General features: G+C 44.3%; 1 protein-coding gene across 2 annotated transcripts in view; it reads right to left on the bottom strand.

The window, feature by feature from the left end:
• Positions 1-908: 908 nt before the first annotated feature.
• VCL (vinculin) overlaps positions 909-17,750 on the bottom strand; it is a 111,757-nt gene continuing 94,915 nt past the window's right edge. Inside the window, exons 15-22 of one of the 2 annotated variants that reach the window (XM_068981703.1) lie at positions 16,087-16,195; positions 14,667-14,969; positions 13,069-13,193; positions 11,184-11,369; positions 7,852-8,055; positions 5,665-5,868; positions 5,157-5,261; positions 909-2,936 (exon numbers count right to left, since the gene is read on the bottom strand). In XM_068981703.1, coding sequence (XP_068837804.1) covers positions 2,790-2,936; positions 5,157-5,261; positions 5,665-5,868; positions 7,852-8,055; positions 11,184-11,369; positions 13,069-13,193; positions 14,667-14,969; positions 16,087-16,195 — 1,383 coding nt within the window. In that variant the 3' untranslated portion in view covers positions 909-2,789. The remainder of the gene's footprint in view (positions 2,937-5,156; positions 5,262-5,664; positions 5,869-7,851; positions 8,056-11,183; positions 11,370-13,068; positions 13,194-14,666; positions 14,970-16,086; positions 16,196-17,750) is intronic. The other variant, XM_068981704.1, reaches the window with a different exon arrangement.

Raw genomic sequence — 17,750 nt, forward strand, 5'->3', positions numbered from 1 at the left:
ATATTGCTGAGCTAATTCAGTAGCCTTGGACATTTCCCTGTAAGTTGAACACCCAGAATCTGCCTCCCTTGTCAGCAGCTTTTCCAAGTTAAAGCAGTGATAAATGTAGTCAGCAGTCCTCTCCCTCTTTAGTGATATTTGGATCTAGAAAATCAATCAAAAATACTGATGTCCCAGCTCCACTTCAAGAACCTGTTCCTACTCTTTGAGCTTCCTCAAGCAAGACGAGGAATATGTCCCCAGAAGCTAGCTCTGCCTCACAGCCCTGTTTGGATCCCTAGACTTCAGACCCTGACATGTAGACTCGCAATATTCCTGCACATGTAACAGCTTTAGCTTCTTAGGGGATAGTGATGGCCTCCACATACAGCTGAACTCTTCTAAGACAGACTCCTTCAACCAGGGGATGGTCTGTACCGTCTGCCTGCTTTCCTCCTCCTGTTAGCCTTGTCATTTCTGCTCCTTCTAGTGTATAATCCCCCGAGTTGTCCTTTATTACACAGAACTTGTGAAGTCAATGTATGACCACTGGTTTCTACTTCTTCCAGTACAATACTGGGTTAAATAAAAATCTTTCGTTTCTTCACTTTTGAGGATTAGCTTCACTTGCTGTTCTTCAGAACAAAATTGAAGCCTGATCTAAAAGTTCTTGCTGAAATTAAGCCTATGTACCACAACGATGAGAGCCCATGCCCGCTCCAGAGCCTGTGCTCGACAGCAACAGAAGGACCGCAGTGGCCTGCTCAGCGCAACCAGAGAAAACCCCCGTGCAGCAACGAAGACCCAGCACAACCAAGAGATAAATACGTGGATTTTTTTTAAGTTATTGCTGAAATAACATACCCATCATTTAAAGCTTTATACAAATGTACTTTATTGTTTTAAACAGAAGAGGCAGAAAATATTTGCATATAACAAATTCTGGCTTATAAATGTAGTTTTTCAGTGGTGATATCTCTAATCAGCATTCAGGGATTTTTTTTTTTTTTTTAATTTGTTTCACTGTGTCTTGAGCACTGATATTAGAGAAAAGCACATTGGCGTAAAGTGTAAACCAGTGTCTCAAAACACTGGAAGAACTTGGAGAGCAAACATGATTTTTCTTACTTCCTCTAAGTAGTCTTAGTAAAACAAAAGGTGATCTTTGGCATAGATTCATACTTTAAAGGCATTAATATTGCATTTATATCAGTTAAGCAACTATACAAAGATGCCGAGGGCCTTGAAAATCATTATCAGTTAAAAGGTAATAGAGGAAGCCTGAGTGTACAGTACCAACTTAAGACAAGTTTTACACATTCGATGTTAGGATCTAACACACATTTGAGGTGAGGAGGACATTCAGGCAAGGGTCTTACTCCTTTACTCATCCAGTTCTGGCTTTGGGAAGAAATACAGTTTCATGTGCTGGGGAATGCTTAGACAGCAGTGAAAAGTACAGGAAAGGAAAAGCTCCCTTCTCTCACTTTGCTAATAGGAAACTTATGGTGATAAATATTATACCCATTACTCCCTTGAACAGCTGTACTTGGGAGGGAGGGGAGGTTGCAAGGGACTTGGTTGTTGTTGGCCAAGGGAGGTAGGAATTTCTGAGGACTATTTCCCATTGACTCATCCCCCAGAGTGCCAGAATTCCAGTCTGCAAGTACCACCTCCCTTAGGTAGGAAGCGTCCTTCAGACAGGATTGCCTTTCCATTAAACACTCCTGGGGGCAAGCACCAATTCTCAGGACTGAATTTCAAAAGGATAAAAAGGATCTTCCAAAATTACAAAACAAACATTTATCTTTAAAATCTTGTCTAGGAAGGGTTTGAGGGAAGAATACAAAAGCCAGGACAGGAAACATGATTCGGTTAAAAATAAAATGCAGCATTTCAGCTCAGAAAGAACAGTAAGAGCTAAGAATGAATGAATAAGGCCTCAGCATAGACCTCTGCAGGCAGTGACAAAGCGTGGAGTGGCCCTGCCAGGAGGGTGGGCAGAGCCACGCCCCGGCTACTCTGCCTCTCCAGTGGCAGAGAGCACCAGGACACACAGTGTGTTCTTGGGATGGCTGCCTTGGCGGGTCAAGGCAGGGGATGGGACGGAAAGGTTTCCTAGCACAGACACTGCTCTGGGGTGAGGTAAAGACAGAACCACATGATACAGTGATTTCCTCCTGACAAAGTGAAATTTGGCTGTGTTCTGTGGGAAACTAGAAGGATTGAATTAGGGAAAGGAAGCGAGTGAGTTCAGGCCCCACGAGCTGGGGCTCCCCAGAGGCCACCTTCCCCTGCCACAGTGAAGCTCACATCTGAAAAAGACCCAGGAAGCACAGCCAGGAGAGGCAGGCAGGGTCAGCAGCAACATGGAAAGCCCAAAACAAATGTTGGAGGCACAGTGATTTTCTTAACTGACTTGCCTGGCCCTGGGTCTTGGAAGCCTAGTGGAAAGAATGAGAGGGTAGAGGCGGAAAGGGAGCTGTCCTCTAGGGAACAAGGGCAGAGCAGGGTGTCAGGCTAGTGTTCACTCTTGGATTTTGAGCTTATGTGAAGTCCATGGGCTAGAAACCCAGTCTGCCTATTGGGAAAGAGTGTGCATAAGTAAAGCCGTGTTTGAGAATACAGGCCTTATAATGGAGACACGTTTCAGTGTCCATAACAAGAGTGTAAATGTTTTCTAATTTGTATGTCAGGCCAGGATGGTGGCTTTCAACCCCCCAGCAATCTTGGGTGGCTCCTGGGACCAGATCATTTTCGTTCTGTGCAGCAGGGGCTTGCTTCTGTGTTAGCCAGGTTCAACCAGGTGTCTACTGGTACCAGGGAGTCTTTCTAACCCAGCGCAGAGTAAACCCAGCATCTGTTCGAATTTTGATTGAAGCTGCTTCTGCTTCTCGAACAGTCTCCTTCACAGACTGCATGAGGTTCTGGGCATTGTGAACCAGCATCTCTGTGGCCTGCAAGGAAAGAGGAGCTCTCCATTACTCAAGAGTCCCTGATGGAGCCCTGCCTCTGAAACAGGCTTAAGCCAGGAATGGAATGCAGTCTACCCCATCTGCACGTGGCGTCACTGGTGGTTTATAGCTGGATCACCAAAAAGAACCCCAAACTGGACCATCGCTGATTGTGGACTGTACTCTCAGATGGCATCTAGTGTATACTCCTTTGCCGATGTTTGAAGAAGCCCCTGCCTTGGGCTCCCCCTCTGCCTAGAATGCTCTTCCCTCAGGTATCCCAATGGCTCACCTCTCACCTCCTTCAGATCTCTCTGCCCAGTTATCACCTTGCTGAGGCTTTTCCTGCTCACCTTATTTTAAGTCACAAAGCACCTTCCCAACTCCCAGTGTGTCTCATCCTCCAGTTCTGTCTTCATTTTTCTCTATAGAACTCATCATCACTAGCTGATATACTGTGTTTTATCTAGGTTGTTCATCTGATGTTTTATCTAATTTTATCTAAAATTTAAGTAACATGAGGGCAGCAATTTTTGTCAGTTTTGTTCTCTACTGTATTTTAGTGTTATGTCAGTACCTGTCACATGAGGCATTTCATAAATATTTAATTAATGGATGAAAAAGTAATCACATCAACCAACCACCTTATAAATCCATGAAAATCTAAGTAAGTCTTCTAAACATAAAAAATACAGGACTGAGATCACATTAGTAACATCAATCTATTAACCCAGTAGTTTTTTAAATTCTTACATATTTTTGAGCTACAGATCCTTTGAGAAATTAATGAAGACTGTGGATTCTCCCCAGAAGAAAAAGCTCACAAAATTTGTGAATGCAATATCAGAGGGTTTATGGGCTCTGAGAGGCATGACTATGGACTAGAAGTCCCAATCAGTTAATCTTTTCACTTGGTCAACAAAGAGGCTGAGGCCCAAAAAGATTCAGAGACTTGCCAGCCAAACTCACACAACAGTCAGGATAAGGCCTCAAATTTCTAACTTGCAGTCCTGTGTCTCTTCCATTCTACCACACTGTCAGTTTCTTCTTTTTCTACTAGAATATTTAATGGAACATAGTAGACACTCCCAAGATACATTTTTGTTGGTTAACTGATTACATGATAAGGTCGGAAACTCTTGAGTCTTACCCTTCCTTCCTTGTCTTTTCTATTTCCTTTCCTTGGGGCAGAAGAGATCACCTGACAGGAAATAGCCAAGTGCCCAAACCCTGCCTAGAATACACGGAAGTTACAGGTGAAGATCCAGTTTGCATGGTTTAGGGGACGAGAGGGTTAAGGTGAGAGCTAGTGAATTAAAACATGGTAGTTAAGGCAGCACTACTGACCCTAAGAGAAGTAGCCTCCTTGCCTCCTGTCAAGTGCTCCTACCCTCTGTCTCCTGGCCCAGACTTCTCCAAGGAGAGGGACTGTGTCTTTTGTTAACTCCTCTACATAGCACACTATACGGTGCCACATACATATTCCAATGTATGATAAGCCTTGTCTGGGCAGTTCAATAAAAGATGTGCTGTCTTCCATAAGAAGAAACTGGAAGTCCGGCTCACAGCACAGCCTACTGGAGGGAGTTTAGGAGAGGAAGAGGTGTCCAAATGATGGCTTTCTGAAAGACCTGAGCCACATTTCCAGGAGGCAGGGAAGAGAACAAACTGTGATTGCCAAAATACATACAAGAAACACTTTAAGCAAACATTCCCACCATCTTTATTTCAATATCTGTCAAAAAAACAAAAGAGAAGCACCTCCTTTGAGATGTCATTTCCACCTCACCACAGGCCTAACCACCTCATGCCCCTGAAAAGATAGCACTGTGCATCCTCCCTGAGGTACTTATCATCCAGAGGGCAAGGAAGCAGAAATTCTCCAGCCGAAAAGGTCCAGTGGGCAGGACTGAACACACACTAGAGGCCTCTAAAGAGCCAAGCCTATTCCAGGTAGAAAAAGAACTGAGTGGAGTCTTAACTGCTGCTGATTCACTCAACCTCCCTAACTCTCATTTCTCATTTGCAAAATGACAAAAGTTGCACAAGAGCTTTTCACTTCCCTTTCCAAATTTCTGATGCATCTCTCCAACATAGATGCCCTTTTGAGAGAGTTGAAGACTCCGTCCCATGTCCTGAATACTCATTCCTCAAGGCTGAATTAAATCACCATAAAGAGGCACAGAAGCTACCGGTGAGAAATCAGAAGCAGCAGGTACGTACCTGCTCAGACTCCTCGTCGCTTATGTTGGTCCGGCCCAGCATGGTGGCCTTCACCGTGGACAGGATTTTGAGCTGGGTGCTTATGGTTGGGATTCGCTCGCAAACCTAAAAAAGAAAACTTAATTGAGTATGTTTCTATGTTTTTCTTGCCTGCAAGCTCCTTGAGGGCAAGACTTATCTACCTCTTACTCTCAGTGGCTGGCATGCAGAAGGCATTCAATATATCAGCAGCAGAATTCCATTTGTTTTCCCCCTAGAATAAGTCTAGTCTCTCTGTCCAGAAATGGAAGCATTAAAATTCTTTCATTTGATTCAGAAATAAACTTTTCCAACTCTGTCTTTCCCAAACTCACATGCATATTTCCCCTTTCTGCTATTTCTTTCCATTCTGAGGTGCCTCCTCCTCCTTGCTCACCCGGATTTCTCTCTCCTGCTTTTCTCCCCAGCCCTGCCACTCCCCCTCTTCCCCCCCACCACACACACACATACACACACTTTTCCTGAGTACCTGTAAAAGGTTGGTTCTAATCCGCTTATCTGTGCACTGCTTGGCAACCTCCTTGGCCAACCGAGTCACCTCATCTGAGGCCTTGGCGATGTCCTTGGCACACTGAATCAGTGCCCGCTTGGTGCCGCTGCCCCCTCTGACCAGTCGAGACATCTCAGCCATCAACAGAGCCATGCGCTTGGCTGCTGCAATGATGTCATTGCCCTGGAGAGAAGCAAGACACAGAGTGAGCTCAGCCCATACTCTGGCCAAGTTAGGGAGCGAAGTAGAAGCAGAGAGAAGAGAGGAGGGAGCCTGCTGCTCTAGCAGCCCTCTGGGAGGTGAGAAGAGAATACACAGACAGCAGAGGAGAAGAGAAGAGTGAGCCAGGGCACTCACCCTAGCATTCAGTGAGAGTGAGAGAGAGAGAGAGAGATCACTGGACCGAAAAAAGGAGGACTTGGATATTAATCTGAAAGGGCAACATGTGAGCCCCAGGCATAGCACTAAACAAACACTTCAGCATCTCCAGGTTAATCATGTCAATAAAATGGGAGTGGGCCCAAGGAATTGGTCAAACAGGCATTTTCCTTTCTGTGGGGGGAAAGCAGTAAAGTTGGCCTGAAGGGAAAAATACAGATGAGCCTTTCCAGATGCTGAAATCATCCTCTTCATCCTTACCCTTGTTACAGATAGCAGCCAAGGATTGCCGCTGCTGAACTAGAATTTAACCCAAGTAACTATTATTAGCCTTGGTGAAAAATATTTTTTTCTGACCGAGACAGCTCCTTCCCTCTCTCTACTGCCTCTTGTTTGTACTGTCAGCCTAAAGGAACATGTTATTTTCATTCTTCACGTTTAAAAAGACCCAAAATCAATTCTTCGGTCCCCTCAGCTAAGTGGCTTCAATTAAAGAAACTTTCAGCTAAGAGGATGCTAGGGGAGGCTTTGGGAAAATAAAAATCATGTAAGCTGTAACTGGAACCCCTGCAACTAATCACAGCTTATCTTAGATTTGGCATTTTGGTTCATTATAACCCTCATGGGTCATAATGTACAAGTAATTTACTTTATGCCTTCAAAAGGCTCATCTTTTGGCTGATAGCAAGCAAAAATAATAAATGCAGTGTTCAAAACTACCTAAAAGGCCAGGCCCTATGCATTTTTCCCCTCATGCTTTCCAATTTCTAGACAATGCAGTGAGGCATACGCAAACCATGCCACAGCAGGGTGCTCTGTGAGAGGCATCCACAGGCACCATGAAGTGGCTGCTCATTTACACAGGAGGGTGTGTAACCTCCCAGGCAGTCATCGAGGCCAGAGAGAACACAGTTACGGGAAGAACTCATGAGAACAGGAGGACGTTAGACAAGGTTGGCTAGGCCCACCTCTTCCACTGCAGACCTGGGATCATTCCAGGATTTCATGACCTTGGTTAGAGGATAGTGTTGTGCCAGGGTTAGTTATTTATCACGCATCACTCCTCAAAACCTTTCTTCTTGCAACATGCCACCTTCAAAGGGGGAAAATGTAATGATCCCATCCTCTACTCCCTAAGGCCAGAGCTCTGTTGGTTCCTGTCCTGCCTTGAGCCCTCTCTCTTCCCCACTCCCACACCCTGGCCCACTGAAACCCCTGATCAAGCAGTCAGTGAAGCTCCCTTCCCTGTGGGTACCCAATAAGGCCAGCATCTGCCACACAGCCAAGTGCAGGACAGCAAGCAGTCCTCCCCAGAAACCCTGCCATGTAAAGCTGCTTCTCCCACTGATCAACTCTGCCAGAGCCATCAGTGAGAGGTCAGCGGAGAGGAGCTGGGGGTGGGGGGCAGGCAAAGCCCAATGATCAGGCCGGATGACCTCTTAATGGTCTACAGTGGTTCCTGACCTGAAAGTCACTGAGAGACGCATCCACAGCTTCCCAAGGGGTTTAAGGTTCCAATGTCGGCCACAAGATCAGTAAGAAAAGGAATCCTTTCAAAAAGTGACCCCATCTCTCTCTAACCCCCAAACATGAATGCAATCCAATTAATCTGGCATTAGCAGACCTATGAAACTTGTGAAGCCAGCCCTAACAACAAGGTGCAAACAGACAGATGCCCGCCCGGCCCAGACTCACAGGACCCGCACAGATCATGAGTGATGCAGTGTGTCAAGGCTGCACATGGCCGGATGCATAGGGAGCAGCCCACTGGGGGGCGCTCATCAGTACCTTACTAGACCACTTGGTAGCTTCCCGATGCAATGACTGAGCCGCGGCCAGAATGGGCTGGTTGACCGGCTGATTGGATGGCATTAACAGCAGCTCAGGTTCGTAATCGTCTTCCATGTCAGGGGGGACAGGGAACCCAACAGCATCAGCCGCCTCTGCCTCAGCTACAACACTTATACCCACCTTAGCGGCTGGGTTACCGGGCTTGGTCGATGGCAGGAAGGATGAGAAACAGGGACAGTGTTAGTAAGAGCAGTAGGGCTTGGGAAACTGAGCTTCAGCTGGTTTAGTAACCCAAGCTGGCCTAGGATGGGAAAGAAAACGGATTCCCTCCAGGAGTCAGATGAGCCAAGCTCCGCAGAAAGGGAATTCTCAGCCTCCAGCACCAATCTGCTCGTAGCAAGGGAAAGAGGCTTGCTTACTCCAGTAGCAAAGGTTTCCAGAGACATATTTATACAAAGAAAGAAAGTGGCATTCCTTTTTAATACACTTACTACCAAAGAGTAATTCTCGGGTCAGAACATTTTTTAGAAGCCAAACAAACAATCAACAGTAGCCTATTAACTTTAAAAGGAATTCAGAGGAGAAAAGTAAATGCGGCCACACAAGCTGCTTTGAAGAGAACAAAGTGAAAACCCTGCTGGCTCATATGGACACTGTCCTGCAGTTTCCTGGACACAGGAGGTGTCTTGGGTCAGCTCTGCCAGAACAAATTTTTTTTTTCTTGCTGAGGTTAAGAGTCCTAGAATCTAAAATGATAAACTGGAAGCAACAGATATCAACTCAGGAAAGAAGAAAGGAAAACACAACTCTGAGTGAAGAGGGCTTATCAAATACCCCCCAGTCACTCAGCTAGAGGGAGCCTCGGGAAGACACCTCACCCAGCATCCTTAGGGAAAACATACTTCAGAGCACTCGTCCCTGTCTGAGGTCCTCAGAGACAGCACTTTACAACCTCACTTTGCATCTATCACTAATGGTGCCCCAGCAAGCTATTCTTTGGGTACAACCTAAATCTCTCCAATCGCTCTCAGCCTAAACTCAGTTTACACAGTTCACAGATAATTAACGCATGGACTTGTCAACTGACCAAGGCTGAGTTCAGAGGAGCTCTAAGTTGATGCCCATGAGACAATGGGACCTGTGTGTGTTGGGGGAGACAATTAATTTAATACCAGGGATGGGATTCTGAAAGCCCAGGGAGGAAGCAGGGAGATCAGATGCTAAAAATAGGTTGAGGGAGACAGAAAATGAAAGGAACTGCCCCCAGTGAAGCCAAACCACTGATATAAAGAATGGCAAAAAAAATAAAAAATAAAGAATGGCAAACATGGGTTCTTTATATCAAACATCTCAGGGTATGTAATCTCAGACTACAAACATCTCTAACCAAAAGAAAGTAAGAGTTTGTGTCATATTTTATTTGAGGTTGCTACAACTCCTAAAAATCTTTATCTGCACAGGAAGACTGCCTCCAAAAAATGACTATTAACTTGGAGGACTCAGCACCAACAAGTGGTGTAGGTACCTTCTAAATCCTTTCACCTAAACTGTCTCAACCAGGACTCATCCCCATTCCTTAGAGGCAAGGCCAGCCTACTCCTTCTGGGTGGGGTTCAGAGTCCCAAAGTGTACAAAGACAGACTGATAGAAACACAAACACAGCCCACTCCCCACCTCCCTAAACACACATGGTTCAAGTAACTACTGACTTCACACAGCTTGAAGTCAGCAACCCCCAGAGGCAAACGACCAGACACAGTCAGATTTAAGGATTTCTGGTGACAAATAGCAGAGTAGGATAAAACATCTAGGCCAATGCTGTCCACCCCTCAAGTTTTATGTTTATCTTTACAATTCATGTATATTTTGTGTTCCTCTGAACAATGTATTTGGGTTTATTGTAATGAAATTTAAATTTTCTTTAGGAAATTCCCTGGCAGTCCAGTGGTTAGGACCCAGCGCTTTCACTGTTGGGGACTGGGTTCGATCCCTGGTCAGGGAACTAAGAGCTCACAGGCCATGAGGTATGGCCAAATAAATAAATAAATTTTCTTTAAAATCTTTAAGTAAAACCAACCTTCACTGTCACCCCCACTCAACTCCCCACATGCACTGGGACTCTGCTAACGGTCCCAGGGGTATGCATGCCCCAGTTGGAGAGACATGACTGTAAGTAAGTCCACAGGTCAGGTCCAACACCAGCAAGGTCACCATTCCTTCTGTGAAGCTGGACTCACAGCTAACAGTTCAGAAAAATACAGAGTTAAAAAAAACAAGGTCAAATTCCCAGCCTGAAAAAAACCCAAGATCAGCTGCATGTGCGGGAGGTCCCTTGGGAACTACATTCAATACGAGAGCTTGAGATGACAGAGAGTGTAAAAAGAAAAAAGGAAAATAGGTGTTGGGAATAAAGATGTAGGGTCATAGTAGAAACACAACTAACTTAAAACTAACAAATAAATTTAACTCTTATCTAGAAAGGCTACCACCCACTTTTCATCATTTAGAGCCAAATAGGGGCTTCCCAAGTGACTCAGTGGTAAAGAATCCACCTGCTAATGCAGGAGACACAAGAGACACAGGCTTGATCCCTGGGTGGAGAAGATCCCCTGGAAGAGAAAATAGCAGCCCACTCCCGTATTCTCTCCTGGAAAACTGAAAGGGCAGAGGAGCCTGGCAAGCTACAGTCCATGGGACTGCAAAGAGTCAGACACAACCGAGCACACACACACACGCAGGCAAAAGTTATTCATGGGGCACGACTGCTATAGCATCCACATTTTCACCGACCACGTTAACATTACACTTCCAGATCTGCTGGAGTTACCCTGAAGCTGTCTTGAATTGAAGGGTAAGATGATTCTGATAACAGGACAAAGGACAAAGCTTTTAAGAAACCAAATATCTGCTTCTAGGAGAAAAGAGAAGGAAAATGAAACTATTTCATATAGCTCTAGCAGAGCCCACAGAAGACTGTGCCATCTTTGGAGTGTGGAGAATTACCAAGAGAGCCTCTAAAAACACTCAGTGACCCCAAGAAAGAAGAGAAATTTCTTAGAGACTAAATGTCCACCGTCAGGGGAGCTGATACTCCAGAGGAAAGAGGAAAGGAACCTTCGTCTCAAACACAGGTGTCCTCTCACTTGAGCTGCTAGAAGGAGAAACCATCAAGTACCAGAAACATCTCACTAAGTCACAAGAAAGAAGATGATCCTGCTACTGGCAACAATACAAACCAAAGCAGAGAGAGGGTGATTTTCCAAAGACTCTTCCTAGGCTGTGTGTCTGGCTTTTCATCCTTTCTCAACAAGAAGAGCTTCACTACTTACCTTGCTGGACCACTTGCGAGCTTCATCATGGAGCTGCCTGGCAGCCATCATCATTGGCTGGTTAATCACCTCCCCGGCTTTCTGCTCAGGGAATTCTTCATCCTTCTCCTCTGGTGGTGGGGGCCTGGGTGGAGGGACCTCACCCTCAGGCAGAGGTGGTTTGGGAGGAGCAAGCTCATCTGTCAGCTAAGAAAGAATTGCTAGGTTATAAGCAAAGCCCTAGGAACTACCCTACTAGAATTCTTTCCTTTCCTCTAAAAAGCATCCCCAGCAAATACCCTGAGAAAACCATAACTGAAAAAGACACATGTTCCCAAATGTTCACTGCAGCACTATTTACAATAGCTGGGATATAGAAGCAACTTAGGTGTCCATTGACAGATGAATGGATAAAGAAGCTGTGGTACATATACAATGGCATATTACTCAGCCATAAAAAGGAACACATTTGAGTCAGTTCTAATGAGGTGGATGAACCTAGAGCATTATCACACAGAGTGAAGTAAATCAGAAAGAGAAAAACAAATATCATATATTAACACATATATGGAATCTAGGAAGTTGGTACTGATGAATCTCTTTGCAAGGCAGCAGTGGAGATGCAGACACAGAGAACAGACTGTGGACACGGGGAGGTCGGGATGTGTGGACATGGGATGAATGGAGAGAGTTGCGTGGAAATATATACTACCGTATGTAAAGTAGATAGCCATGGAAATTTGCTGTATGACTCAGAGAACTGAAACTGGGGCTCTGTGACAACCTAGATGGGTGGGATGGGGTGGGAGGTAGGAAGGAAGTTCAAGACGGAGGGGATATATATATACCTATGGCTTATTCATGTTGATGTATGACAGAAACCAAAACAACATTGTAGAGCAATTATTCTTCAATTTAAAATAAACAAGTTTGTTGTTTTTTTTTTTTTAATAAAAAGCATCCCCAGAAAAGTCACCCACATTCACAATCATCCACACTGAGCATGAGGACCACCTGCTTCAATCTCAACAGAAGCATATTTTCTTCCTTTTTTCTTCACAAAAAACTAGCAGCTACTGTTTTGGACATATCCCAGGGAGGTATGCATGGCAATACCAAGCCAAAGATCCTCAAAGAAGATATAAGTTCTGGTCTTAATTTCAGACCAGAGTTGAGGGGCAGCTGCATAAGCATGGAACTTCTCCCCAGCGCCTTGGGTTCCTCATTTACCAATGAGGGGTGTCTAGACCAAATGACTTCTAAGTTCTTGATTCCAAATCTCAGGACTCTGTTGATCCCATAAGAATCCATTCCCCAGAACAGCCATCTCCTGACTCTAACCACCCACCCACAGTCCATCAGATGGAAAGAATCAAATCATATCAAAAAAGAAGTGTTGATGGGGAAGCACTGGTCATTAGCTATGGGCACAATCACCCAAATTTGTTCCTCAACAAATTTAGAAACTTAAATATGGGAAAGCAAACTTGGGACATTAAATATGGGAAAGTAAATCAGGACATTAAATCAAATTATTGCCTTGATAAGCTATTCCTAAGGACAAGCTATTTCCAATACGGCTATTTTCCCACTCCTCACCAGCCTACCCCACTCACTCATTACTCATTACATTCACACTGACCATAGCCAGCTCCTCTGCTCCAGCCACTCCCCATCAAAGCAGACCAACACCGCAGACTCTCCACTTACCCAGCACACCCAATGCATAAGCACTGGGTTAGGACTCCCCTAGATTCAAGAATGAAAGCTGAGTTGTGCCTTTGAGATTCAAGTAAAATAAAACAAAGCTACTCAGTGACAGAGGCTCCAGAGCAGACTACCTCTCTGCCTCTACAGTCCCAACACCCTGCTGCTCAGTTCTCCCCATGTATCTGGATCTACTTACTCGGAGCTGTTCAAGGTCTGGTGGAGGAGGTGGGAAGTCAGGCTCCTGTGGTTGGAAGGCTTCTCTGACCTTGGCCACAGCTCCTAGGATCCGGTATCCCGAGTCCAGGAAGCTCTTTTGCAGTCCTAAACACAGACACCCTCACTTTCAGTTGGGTAGGTCAGTACCCTGGAGCACTGTCTGTCCAGCAGAAGAACTGGTTTCCAATAACAAAAGCTGAGTGTGAAGCTGCCAGTAAGTGGCACAGGCAGCGACTGAAAGGGAAGGGAGGTAAGAGCGAGGCAGATGCCCTGAGTCCTGCAAAGAGTCAGAAGCAGCACAAACCAGCCGTTCCCTGTAGTGCTCAGGGGACCTTCTTGCCTGGACAGTTGACAAGCACTCGGGACATTCCTGGGCAGGAACACTTTGGGATCAGGTGGTGCTCATCACCTCTCATGATAAAGCAGTCAAGAGATAACCATGGCCCACTCAGAACAGGGGAGATGTCACTTTCAGATGGGGCAGACTTTCCCTGAAGTACTTCTCACCTTTCTCCCTACGTAATCCTTTGCTCCACTTGGCATTCAGCATATTAACCCCTACACTGAGCTGCTGCTACTGTATCCGGTCATCTAGAATTAAAGAATTTACTCAAACTATTGTTGTTGTTTAGTCACTAGGTTGTATCCAACTCTTTTGCAACCCCGTGGACGGTAGCGTGCCAGGCTCCTCTGTCCATGGGATTTCACAGGCAAGAATACTGGGGCGGTTTGCCATTCCCTTCTCCAGAGAATCTTCCCAACCCAGGGACTGAACCCATGTCTCCTGTATTGGCAGGCAGATTCTTTACCACTGAGTCACCTGGGAAGCCACTCGAACTATTAGAAACTCCCATTAGGCACCTGAGCATGTCTTTAGTGATGGTGGGCTGAGAAAACGAGGTGGACTTTGCCTGAGCTAGGGATGAAGAGGACAGCCCCTTCCTCCCACTCTCTCACACTGAGTGGATCCTACTCAGAGAAGAGGCTAGAATCACTGGAGGTTCACAGAAGGAAGGAATTCAGATGTTTCCTACCAGAAAGGAGTGAAACATCTTCAGCAGCAATGAAAACATGACCAAAATTAGGTGAAAGAAAACCCAAATTCTTTGGTGTAGGATCAAGATAATCACCTAGGAAACCCACAGGTCAACTCAGGTCCTCCCAATTTGACAGAAATAAAGAATGTTGTCTAGAAAAAAAGCATTTTAAGAAAAGCAGAAGTTATGCAAGTGACATAAGTTAAGTGGTTGATAAATTGGTTATTATGCATCTTTTGAGAAATTCCAAAATAATGATTCAACAGGAGAAGGAACTATTTTGTCAGACTACATGAAGAAAGTGCAGAGAAGTTGCTCCAGAGAAACTAACTTACAATAACCCTGCCAAGCCTGCAGGAAATATTCTGTCCAACATATTTTGAACAGAAAAAGATTAATCTAGCATTCTCAAACTAGCAGGCTGTAGTTTTTCCTCCAAGACTTTGTATGTGGGGGTTTTGGGGTGCATCTTCTTTTTCCTCCCTGTCAGCTGCCTGAATTAACCTCTCAGGTGAGGTGAACCACACCATGCATTGCTTACCAGGGTCAGAAATGTTTCCTGCCACGGCCTTTGCATCCACCACCATTGGGGAGATGGTTTTGCTCAATTCGTCAGAGGCAGCTTTCACGGCCTCACGGAATTTGGGATCCTCAGAGTTCTCCACCTCCCTCTTAGCCACCAGCAGGATCCGGTTGGCCCGACGAGCAATGCTGGTTGCCCCAGCGACCAGCATCTGAGGCTGAATGTTGGCCATGGCAACTTTACACTTGTCCAGGTCTTTTTTAATTGCTTCTTCGGAAGCATCCAACAGAGATTTAGTGTCAATGGCTTCGTCCACCAGCCCTGTCCGGAGAACAGAAATGGAATTTAGTTTCTATTTTAGAATAGAGACTCCTAAACCCTGATGCCCACTCATGTGAAAGTACAACACTCATAATTCTCGCCTTCAGCTCAAAGTCCTTCTTACACAATCAAAAGCAGCACTGGAGGGTGGGTGGGGGGTGGGGAGTGAGAATGTAGCCCAGGAGGCCAAACAGATTCAGAGCATTTTTACCAACCGTGGTTCCAGCCTTCTTATATCTACCACAGACACCCAGTAACGCTTTCACATCAGGAGGAAACCAGGATTGTGTCTGAAACCTTTGCTGCATCAGCACCACATTATCTGTTAAGAATGCTTTCTCCTCCCGTCTCACTCCCCAGCCATCTGTTGCTTGTTGGCAGCTTGTAGTGCCCAAGATGAGCCACACGGTGGATTCCGGTAACCTTAACAGCCTGTTTCTTGTTTCTGTTACCTGTCTTCATATGCCCAAGGAGCTCCACTTTCATCACTGGCTGCTATGGACCCCTGTCCCAGCAGGTCATGCAGGGAAGCTAAAGCGCCTACCTCCCTCATCTCTTCCTCTCCCATCCCTCCCTCCACGGAGAATGAAGAAGATTCAGAGATGCCACTTCAGCTGCACAGACACAGGTCTGTTGGTTGTTGGTGTCTCCTTTTAAAAAAAAAAAACAAACTACGTAGTCGATAAGTTGGAGGAAATTCTGAGACAAGTTGTATTAAATGGTAGCTATTGTGGTTCCTTGAAATGTGAACCCGTTGAAAATGACAGGGACACTTACTGTATCCACAAACACTGCCTCTCAGCCTCTGAAACCAAACCCCAGCTCAGACAGAGAAAAGACACTATTCAGAGAAGATAGAAGCTGTAACAATAAACATCACACTGGGAGGGCGGCATTAAAATCAAAGGGGCTCAAAGAGTCTCTCTTTGGACAAAGTTGCAAGGCTTGAATGAGAAGCTGCCGCTGCTCAGAGGCCTTAATCAGGGCCAAGTACACTGTCAGGCACATGACAGTCCCTTTATCCAATTACAGCTTAGTAACATAACCGGTCCTGCTTGAGTTTCTCAGAACTTGTTTTTCATGGATTAGACAGCAAGATTTTTGCACACAACTCTACCTGTCATTTTTTCAACATTATCGATCCACTGGTTCTTCATGGTCTCAAAATGTTCATAAGCAGCTTGATTTCCAGGATTCCTAAGTAAGATGCGAGCGGCTGAGACCACCTGGGAATGACAAAACAACCTTGAAACACCAAGAGTACCTTCCCACTCAAATATAAGCCTTGAGTGAAGCTTCCTCCTTTTCACCTGCAGGTGGCACTATAAGGCCAAAAGTCGGCGAGTCTCCTTTAAGGCCAAACTTTAGTTTTGGTCTGATAAGCAGCTCAGCTAATAAAGTAACAAAGTAAAGGAGTGTTTCCTTGATAGTTCCAAACATACACAAAACAGACAAATACTTAAGCCCTCCATGTCCTTCCATCTTAAAAAGCACCATTTAAAAAGATACTGATTAACAGATTTGTGAATATTTACTAACAACAACTGTCTATAGTTAACAAAGTACTTTCACATCCATTATCAGGCTGAATCCTCACAACAAGCCTGTGAGAGAGACAGGATAGTAATTTCTCTGCTTCACAGCTGCAAAAACCAAGACACAGAAAATTGAAGTCACTTGCTCAAGAGCTCTTAGCTAGTCAGTTACAGCTCTAGGGGAAAGACTAACATTTCTAACATTTACTGAGTATTTGATAAGTTATAGGCTGTATAACATATAAATATCTGAATTTTCAAAGCAATCCACTAGGAAAGAGTTACCTCCGTTTACATATGAGAAAAGGATTAAAGTCCAGATCTGTCTCCAAAGTCCTGATTCTTTCTACAGTTAGTGTGTTAAGCCTACTGCTGTGTTTCTGTTTTTTAGGAATCTCAGTTTTATACAGAAATTCTATATTTTTATTCTTCATGTTTTATGGAACTTTTTCAGGAAAGTTCGATACACTCATGTTTTACAGACATGTTTAAAAAAGCTAGACAAGTATGACTTTTCAAGAGAATCTAACTTGTTAACATGCCACATGGATAAAAGCTGAACAATGAAGGGACATGCTAAATGTCCCCTGTCTCTGCTTACATGCTCCTACTAAATCTAGTATCACAAATCTGTAAAGCCAGGACAGTTTCTAATGTCACAGGCATTTAAGAAATATATGCAGAGTAAATAAGTGAAAAAATAATAAATTTTCTATAATTCGATTGAAAGAAAAAAATGCACAAACATCACACTAAATGACATTGAACTGATTTTTTTTAAAGAACGTCTATCATGTACTAGAACTTTAATTCCTACCAATTTGTTTTCTTTTGTTCCCACTCTTCCAATATTCTGTTCAGTCTGCTATATCTTGGTTATATAATTAAAGAAAAAAGAAAACTAAGTATAAACACAGCTAAAAATGTTTAAATGCCATCAAAGAGATGTGCAGAAAGGCATAAACTCTAAAATCAAAGCCAACTAACCTCTCAAGACTATCAAATTTTTCTTTAATTCTGCATAGGAGCGGGGTACTTTACTAGTTTCTTCTACTTTCAAAACTAATCATATCATTGTAAAAAAATTCAAACAATATAAAAATGATTTTATAGACACTAAAGGTAAATGTGGGTTTTTTCATGATATTTTATAATAATAAGTGTTCAAAAATCTATAGAAACTGTTCTGTAGTTAACCTCCTTTACTCACTAGGGTATGAACTTACATGATAAAAAGGGAGTGAAA

Source organism: Capricornis sumatraensis, chromosome 10 (genome assembly GCF_032405125.1).
Source record: "Capricornis sumatraensis isolate serow.1 chromosome 10, serow.2, whole genome shotgun sequence".
In the NCBI taxonomy this organism is placed as follows: domain Eukaryota; kingdom Metazoa; phylum Chordata; class Mammalia; order Artiodactyla; family Bovidae; genus Capricornis; species Capricornis sumatraensis.